This window comes from Tupaia chinensis, unplaced genomic scaffold (genome assembly GCF_000334495.1).
Source record: "Tupaia chinensis unplaced genomic scaffold, TupChi_1.0 Scaffold000100_1, whole genome shotgun sequence".
NCBI lineage: Eukaryota > Metazoa > Chordata > Mammalia > Scandentia > Tupaiidae > Tupaia > Tupaia belangeri.
The window spans coordinates 1,038,569-1,048,280 of NW_006159564.1; the positions used below are offsets into that span (position 1 = coordinate 1,038,569).

General features: G+C 39.6%; 1 protein-coding gene across 3 annotated transcripts in view; it reads left to right on the forward strand.

Moving 5' to 3' along the window:
* The first annotated feature begins 2,939 nt into the window (after positions 1–2,939).
* Positions 2,940–9,712, forward strand: part of TBC1D23 (TBC1 domain family member 23) — a 73,213-nt gene continuing 66,440 nt past the window's right edge. For 2 of the 3 annotated variants that reach the window (XM_006143554.3, XM_006143555.3), the window contains exon 1: positions 2,940–3,176. In XM_006143554.3, the coding sequence (XP_006143616.1) occupies positions 3,124–3,176 (53 nt within the window). In that variant the 5' untranslated portion in view covers positions 2,940–3,123. The remainder of the gene's footprint in view (positions 3,177–9,712) is intronic. The other variant, XM_027769968.1, reaches the window with a different exon arrangement.

Consider the following 9,712-nt stretch of genomic DNA (forward strand, 5'->3'; position numbering starts at 1 on the left):
TATGGAAACAAATGATAATGAGTACACAAGTGTCCATAATCTATGGGACACAGCAAAAGCAGTCATAAGAGGGAAATTCATAGCAATTAGTGCACATAAGAAAAGGATGGAAAGATGTTTAATAGATAACTTATCATCATACTTCAGAGAATTGGAAAAACAACAACAAACAAACCCCCAAAATGCCAGGCGAAAAGAAATAATAAAGGTTCGAGCAGAAATAAATGAAATAGAAGATAAACAAACCATACAGAAAATAAATGAAAGCAAAAGATTAACAAGATCGACACACCATTGGCTAGACTGATCAAGAAGAAGAAAGAAAAAACCAGATTAATCAAATATATGATGAAACAGGCAATATTACAACAGACATAGCAGAAATACAAAATATCATTAGAGGATACTACGAGCGACTATATGCCAACAAACAAAATAACTTGGAGGAGATGGACAAATTCCTGGATGCATATAATCTACCAAGATTGGATCAGGAGGACATAGAGAACCTGAATAGACCCATAACAAGCCATGTCTTTCTCTGTCTCTCTCCAGCAAGTACATGTGCCCCAAAGCAAAAGTCTAAAATCCAAACTAAAAAAACCTTAATTCATTGAACAAATATTTATTGAGAGTCTCTTATATATCATAGGCATAGTGTGAAGTAAGTACATATACTACAATGTATGTTACATAATTATGATACAGAATACGAAATAACAAATAAAAAACATTTTTATGTTATTTTAATAATTTCACTCAAAACAAGACACATCAGTTTTTCCTTTATAAAAATACAATATGAAAAACAATGCAATTTTATTTCATCTAAGAGTAATATGAAATAATACTACACCTCATTTGGATGTGGGAACTACAATCACATGCACAAATACAGGCAGGGGACACACTCCACATGGTTGATGTGGTGTTTGGATGTCTCTCTCTTGGAAACACATCATGTCATGGCCACATGGTGCACAACTCCAATAATCACCACTATTAGAGTCACCTTTACACAAAAATGAGTCTAAGAAAAAGGAGACTCTACTCCCTTAGAGGGAGCACCTAGTATCACTGATCTTCTTACCAATTAAAATATCACTGACTGAATAAAATTATTTTACCAAAACTTCTGAAAACCTACTGGGGACAACTTATGGGACCAGCAGAGGTCCTGAAAATTAGGATAGTAGTTTGACCTAGATTCATACCTTTCATTCTTCTTTATAATGGGTATCAAAAGCCTCATTCCATGTTAAGAGAAATTTTCTTCAACAGAGGACTGCCAATCACTCAGAGATCCTGGACTTGGATATGGGTGTAATAACTTCAACTCTGCACTTGCTCTCTTTTGGGAAGAGACTATGTTTGTTGTAAATGAGATAGCTGTATTGTTTCTTTTCCTTTCTTTCAAATTTTGCCACTGAGAGAGAGAGAGAGAAAACGTGAGAAATCACCCCTCAAAGAGATGATCACACCACAATCTCTTCTCCTCCATTCTTCTCTGGATCCTGGGCAAAACATATACACATACCCAGTGTGATTTTTCAAGTCATCAGGTCTGGTATTTGAATCGTGGTGGGCTATGGGAGAATCTAGTGCCTTCATCACCATGCCACCTGATGGTCCATCTTATGTTTATTTTAAGCAAATAGTTTTTAAAATTACGAAGCCTTTTAATTACCAAAGTATATAAGAGGTAATTGTATGAAGAATACTAGACAGCTGTGTAGCCACTTCTAAACTGTTAAGAATAAAAGTTAAAGATTTTGTTGAAGCTATTTCCTTCCCTCCTATTTCCTTCCTAAATGAAATTGTCATTCCGATCATTCTATGTATCATTCACCTTCATTTTTTTCTAGCACATATACATCTATTCATAATATGCTGTCCCTGTTTCTTTTCTTTAATTGCTTGAGGGCATATGCACTTGCCAGAAACAGACAGGGAGAAAGCACTTCATCCTCCCTGCAGAGGCATGATCATGCTTCAACCTGCCCATCTCTCCATTCTGTCAGGATCTGAGGCACACATGTACAGTGACCCAGGTGTTTCTCAAGCTGTCAGGTCCAGAACTTGATTGGTGTAGGTCGCATGGGATTCTGCTGCTTTAACCACTAGGTGTGGTTTGGACAATTGTGTTTTTGACACCAATACAAATGGCATCACACTTTACCTATTCATCTACTATCTGTTGTACAGTGTATTTTTCAGGCTTGTCCATATTGTTATATACTGTTACTTTTTTAGTTCTACTTCACTGTCGTTCAGAGATGGCACAAATATTTCCTTAAGTCCATCCTCCTGAGAGACCACTCGCTCCCATGCCCTGGAATGGTGAAGGGCAGCCAAGGGGCCAGTGTTTTGGTGGTACTGGAGATGAGAAAGGAGCGTAGATGTGGAGGCCACGGCCTCGGTCCACATGGAGTGAAGGCGATCTGAGAGGAAAGCGAAGGATCTTGGCGGCTTTTTCTGCCTGGAATTCCCGTTTGAGAATTTTAAAATTGGACTTGACCTTCCAGGCTGGTATGAAGATATATTAAAAGTAAGAGGATAGAACATATTTTCTTTACTCGTTAACTTTACATCTTTTAAATATTCAGATGTAAGTATGTGGCCTCTACTTGCACTGTTGGAGTAGGAATTTACTGGGACGTGGCTCTCCTACGTCCTCCTTTGTGTGAATTTCCATCTCCCCTTCTCCATTAGTTCCGACTCTCAATTCTAACTTTGTTAAGTTCGACGCCAAGTTGGAATGAAGACGCTACCTTGCCGCGGAAAGGCGACGCGCGAGCCCCTCTGGTCTCCGACTGGGCGGAGGGCGGGGCTTCCCCACAGGCTCCGCCCACCCCGCCCGGCCCGGGCCCCGCGGCATCCTGGGACATGTAGTCTTTGCCGGACAGCGGCCTCCACCGAGTCTCCTCCCCCAGGCGTCCGACGCTGCCTTTCGCCCTCGGGACGTCGTAACGTTGCATTCCTCCAGTCCCTTGCCTCCTCCCTCTTTCTTCCCCTCGGGAGAAGCTCAGTCCCGGACTTCGGCAGGCCTTTTACGACATTGGATCTCAGTCGGTCTCGGCGCCGGGTCCACTTTTCGGCAAAGTGACGTGGACGTCAACAGCAATGGCGGAAGGAGAAGAGGTGCTGCCACTGCCGACGTCGAGCGGGGACGGCTGGTGAGTGAAAGCCCAGGGCTAATTCCCCACAGGTCTTTTATTTTCCCTTCTCACTACCCTGCCAGTCCCTAAGGCACCTGTTAGCGCCGGCAAGGAACGGAAAGACCCATCCTCGGCGAAATCCAGCATCCTGCCCCGCCCCCTCTGCCTGCCGGATCTCTCCCTGCCCGGTCCCTCCCTGCCCGGTCCGGTCTAAAGGGTTGGGCTGCGCTCAGAGGGGCAGGGCTGTCATCCAGGTGCTGGGCCTCAGTCCACCGTCTTCCGGTTTCCGAAATGGGCTGACTTCAGGGACGGAGTTGGCCGGAGTCCCTTGCCGGAGGAGTTGGAGTAGGCTGGTTAAGAAAGAAGTTTCTTGGTTACAGATCTGAGGCACTGGACTACCATTCGAAGGAAAGATCTGAAATTACTACAGCGACCTTTGTCTGAAAGTTCAGAGGTTGACAAATACACCCAGAGTCTCTTCCACATAGTCGATATATTTTTTGATCATGGTTTCTCTCTGTTTATGTCCCAGCGGTTTCCATCATTCGTCTCTTTCACATAAGTCGCCTTTTTCTTCCTGTCACTTTTCTCACAGCTCGATTTCATAGCTTTGGATGCAGTATAGAACTTTGCTTTTGCTACTCCCAAGCCTTTGCCTGCTTACCTGATTTATGCTTAGGGTTGTGGGGAGGACTGTCAATACCTTTTTTTTTTTTTTTTTTTTTTTTAAGATTTTTGCTATAGGTCGTGTGCACTCGCCAGAGAGACAGAAACAGAAAATTAAAAATCAAACCCCCCGGGAGGATGGCCATGCCAAACACCCAGCGTGAGTTTTAAGCCACTGGGTCCAGGACTTGAACGGCTGTTGAGTATGTGGGAGTCCAGTGATGTAACCATTATGCCATCTGCTGGTACCGCCCACCCCCCGTTAATTTTTTGCTTGATCTTACACAGTATGAGTACTCTTTGGGAAAGGCTGCTACTTTTTGAAATAGTTGTTCTCCACAGTAGCATTTTCTTAAAAATGAAGCTTTAGAGGCATGTTTAATTTTTCAATTGATCTAAATATATTGATCATATTTTGTTAGCTAGTTTGAGATTGACTTCTTCATATTATACTGTACAGCTCACCAGGTCTCTGTTTACCTACAAATAATACAGGGTGTATTGTAGACATTGACTTTAACCTATGAAGGAAAAAAAATGGAAATTATTGAAAGGGATAGGTAATTGATAACTGTGAAATTCAGCTCTCAGCAGACATCTAACATTACCTTAGTGGTTCATGGAAATAGTGGTGTTTGAATTAGGCCTTGAAGAATGAGTAGGATTTAGAGCAGTGCTATCTAGTAGAAGTATGATGTGAGCTATATATATAACTTAAAATGTAGTAATAGCACATTAAAGACTAAACAGAAATAGAAAAAATTAATTTTAATCTACTTTATTTAACCTACTGTATCTAACATTATTGGATATGTATTATTGTATATATTATTTCAACATGTAATAATTGTTAAAAAAAATTATGCACCCTTTTGTACCAATTCTTCAAAATCCAATGCACATTTTACATTTACCCTCCATCTCAGTTTGGACTATATTTCAAATGTTGACTATCCACACATGGCTAGTAGCAGCATGTTGGATAATGCAGTGTCAGACTAAGAGGTGGAATAGACCTCTAAATGGGCTAACAGCATAAGTAGTGGCATAGATTAGAAAACAAAAAAAATTTTTTTGAAGAATAATATCTAGAACTACCTGGCTAAAGAGAAGTTACAGAAAATTATGTTTGGAGAACAGTAAAGTTTTTAACCAGTTAAAGGGATATTTTTAAAATAGTAATAGGGCCAGTCAGTGATGTCGTGGTTGAGCCATGGATTCCTCATGGCTGTGTGGTTGGAGTTCTGGAAGTTGTGACTTGTAAGACACTCTTTATAAGTGTGTGTGTGTGTGTGTGTGTGTGTGTGTGTCTATGTGTGCATGTACGGGCATGCAGGACCCACCACCCCCCACCACCACCACCCCCAAGGTGGTTTTCTCACTTTCTCTATCTTTCAGCGAGCGCTCTATAGCAATTTTTTTTTTTTAAAAGTCAATGATCTATCTAGTCCTAGTGATGTTTAGTGCTGCCAGTGGGACAGCTAGGGCTACTTGGGGGGTCTGGCCTACTCTAAAACACTATGGTGGTTCACACCCATAGCCTCAGCTAACCAGGAGACTGAGGCAGGAGGATCGCAACATACCCAGACAGTTTAGATGCTCGCACAGAAACAAATTGGTTGCAGAGTTTTTCAGAAAGTAACCTACCTGGTTATACCATGAACTTTATTGTTTTGGAATAGTACGTTTTTGTATTATAAACTGGCTATAGTTAGCCCTGAGAGTCATGAAGGGAAATGTGTTTAGAGTTAAGGTGTCTTTGGTGATGTCTTGGATTCAGAGGAGTGAATACCATGGAGTGAATGGATGCCAATGTAGCATTTGTTCTCATTTGTTCTCTTCCAAGGTGGCTGTGGTTTTGGTGTGGCTTTCCATTTTTGCTTGTTTTATTTTCATGAATGGGAGAATCCAGAGATATTCTGCTATGACTTATCTTCTCTGTATGTCTTCTAACCTTTCTCCTTTTTCTTACCAGTCTCCTGGAATTGAGGTGTTTTTTATTTTTTTGGAGAGGTTTTTTGCTATAGGGCGCGTGCGCTCGCCAGATAGAGACAGAGAGACAGAAAGCGAGAAATCACCCCCCAGGGGGGATGGCCACGCCTCAATCCCTTCTCCTCCATTCTCCTCTCGGGATCTTGGGCGCACACACACCAGTTGTGAGTTTAAACCGCCGGGTCCAGGACTCAAACTGCAGTCGACTACGTGGGAGTCCAGCGACAGCCATTACGATAACTGCTGGTCCCTCCTGGAATTGTGTTTGAATAGTCAAGAAAGACCTTGGGATTGGGAGCCATAGGTTCATCAAAGCCTCTACTCTTACAGTGCTTGGCGAGTGGGGTGTTTTAGAATGAGTGTATTTTATACTTTTTGCTTGTTTTTAACTATCACTTTTCTTTTTAAGAGAGATTTTTTTTCCTACAGGGCTCATATACTTGCCACAGAGATAGAGAGACGGAAAACTAGAAATTTCCCCGCAGGGGGGATGACCACGCAGCAGTCCTTTCTCTCTATTCTCCACTGGGGATCCCAAGCACACACGCACACGCGCCCTGCGTGAGTTTTAAGCTGCTGGGTCCAGAATTTGAACTGCATTCGACTATGTGGGAATCTGGTGACACAAACATTATACCATCTGCTGACCCTTAACTGTCACTTTTTAAATTTAATTTTGTCAGATGGAAAATTTTGTAAAATGTACTACTGTACATCTTGCTGCTTCTCTCAAACTCATCTTAATAATGTAGGATTACTCAATTTACAAATGTAAGTGTATAAGAATAAAACTAGGTCCTCTAGGAATTTATGGTCTAGTTACAGAAGGCACTTTTATTTTTGTTCTATTGTAATATGGTAAGACCTTTAGGACCTATTTAGGCAGTCTGTAGATGGTTGAGATTGCTTTTATTATTATTTTTTTTTAGTGAGAGAGAGAGATGTTTTTTACAGGGTCTCCCATTAGCGCTCAGCCTATTTAGGTTGAACGCAAGCCTTCCACGTGACCGCAGGCTTGCACAATAGTGCCCTACCACTTGTACCCTCTTGACTGGGCCTAGGATTGTGTTTTAGAAGGTTTTTCTATTTTCTTTGTTGTCAGTAGTCTTTTCCAGTTTGTTCCTACCCTGTGAAATTAGGTAATTGAACTTGTTAAAATTGTGTATACATTTTTAAAAGGGCTGAGTTGGGGCCTGAAGATCTTAAAAGTACATGGGCTCTGATATCCTTTTTATTTATTTACTGGTTTTCAGTTATGTTCTAGGTCATTGCTTCTCAAAATTTGAAAGTACATTGAAATTACCTGAGGAGCTTATGAAAATGCAGATTCTGATTCAGTGGATTTGGGGCAGGACCTGAGATTCTGTATTTCTGACTAGCTCCTGGGTAATGCTGATTCTGCTGGTTCATGGTCTGTATGTTAATTAGCAAGGTACTGCATACTGTTTGTCTCAAAATGAGTAAGTCAAAGGAATTTATCCCTATATTATGTGATTGTTGTGTCGGTGATTGTTGTGTCATCTGGCATATTCTACTATAATTAGTCTAATTATATTACTTACTGTTCTTTAAATAGTAAACTTCTGAAGGGCAGTGGCTGATAGCAGGTGGCTCAGTAAATATTTGTTGAATGAATGTATGCGTGTATGAATACAGACTTTTGTATAATTGTGTACAATAGCATACCAAGCTGTCATTTTGTATAAATTTCCTGACTCCAGTGTTTTTTTTAGCTGTGTAGCAGTCTGCTGGTACAATGCTTGTTCTTTGTGGAAAGTACAGGTGATCAGAAACTGCCTCAACTCTCAAGCTTTCTGATACTTCAGCCATGTTAGCTAAAGGATGGGTAAAATCCTTGCAAAATGTTTATAGTTAGTCTGAAGTTATTTAAATGTAATTTAAAAAATAAATTATGTTCCTCATAATTAATATACATTATGAAACTCTGGTTTTATGTAAAATCCAACATGTTAAATTGTTATAGTTCAAAGAGTGATAATTACTCTTGTTGATATTGAAAAAACGAACCTTAAATTTGAACATATATTCTTATTTTCTGAAGCTTTCTTCCTGAAATAAGTCCTAAAAATAGTCGTAATTTAAAAACATTCTAGGACCACTAGATGGCTTAATTGTTATGTCCCTGGACTCCCACATAGTCTGCTGCAGTTTGAATCCTGGACCTGGAGGCTTGAAATTCATGCCGGGTGCACGCATGTGCAGGTGTGCCCAAGATCCCGAGATGAGAGTGGCGGAGAAAAATTGTGACATGGCCATGCCTCCAGGGTTTGATTTCTTGTTTTCTGTCTTTCCAGCGAGTACATGCATCATATAGTAAAAATATCTTTTAAAAAAATTATTTGAATAGAGACTCTTTAAAATTACAAGTTCTTAAAATTTCTTTCTCCCATGATCTAGAGAGAGAGAAAGAGAGACAGTCACCCCCAACAGGGTCTTTACACCTCATTTCCAGCCAACTGTGGATCATGGGTCTGCACACACTTGTCATGCTCAGGAAAGTCTTCTGATGTGAACCTGGAACCTTATGTGGGACAGTCTTGCAGAGCATTGCATTACCGCCATGCCACCATCTGGCCCCCTTCTTTTGGTATAGATATTAATTTTATAACAGTTGGTGTTCTGAGCTTGTTTAATTTCAAAATTTTACTCTGTATTTTAATTCATGGTTCTAGTGCTAAAGTTTCCAAAATTATTGCTAAACTTTTCTTAAAATTATAAAATTATGAGTTTCATAAAGATGTTTTTATTCATTTTAGATATGAATTTGAATTCTTCTAAGAATAATAGGTTCTTTTTCTAAGTTTTGTACTACTGTAAATAGTACCCACCTTATAAGCATTAAAATATGAGGAAAGATAAGGTAATTATAATTTTAGGCATGCTGTAATCAGTACAAAACAATAATATAATTTGAAAAAAGTAAGGATTTGTTTAAAAAGAACATTGACAGCTTGTGGGATTGAGAAGGCTAGATATTACCTTAGAAAAAATGAGAGGAACCAACAGATGGTGTCGTGGTTATATTGCTGTACTCCCACGTAGTCTTGACTGCAGTTCAAGTCCGGGACCCAGCAGCTTGAAACTCACAACAGGCGCCTGTGCATGCGTTCCCAAAATCCTGAGAAGAGAATGGAGAAGGGATTGTGGCATGGTCATCCCCTTTGGGGATGGTTTTTTGCTTTTTGTCTCTCTCTGCCTGTGGCAAGTGGATGCGCCCTATAGCTAAAAATATCTCTCTAAAAAAAGAAAAAAAAAAAAAAAAGAAAATGAACATTACCTCTTGAATTAGGGGTTAAGTGACAGCTGTTTGATTTTGAAAACTATAATTAGAAAGCAGACATAGAAGAGAGATGAATTATTTTGTGTATATTGTTCATATTAAAGTCTTTATTATAATTTAGATTTTACAGTTTTTGGAGATAGTTTCTAAATAGTAATTTATTTCTAGGATTTTGTATCCTGTAGATGTTTTAGTATCATAAATTAGAGCTAGCAACTGATTTTTTACCTGCTAGACCAATGTATTTTAATGAATTTATTTTCATCTCTATTTACTCAGTGCAGAGATGGAACAAATGCATTCCCTATAAAAGTATAGTGAGGTGATTCAGGTTATTTCAAAGTACCCTCTTAAAGTGTATGGTAATATACAGCCAGTTTTTGAGTAGGAGTCTTCTGAAAAGAATTGATAAAATATGCTTGACAACATATTTCAGCTGCATAATGCTGAAATGTGGATTCTAGTGGTATAAACCAAAGACAATGCCTTTCTTCATGTATCAAAAAGCAAAATAGAGTTTAGCAAAGCATTCATAACTCAGCCAACATTTACTGAATACTAGTTATATTCAAGCTGCTATATCGGGTTGTAGGGA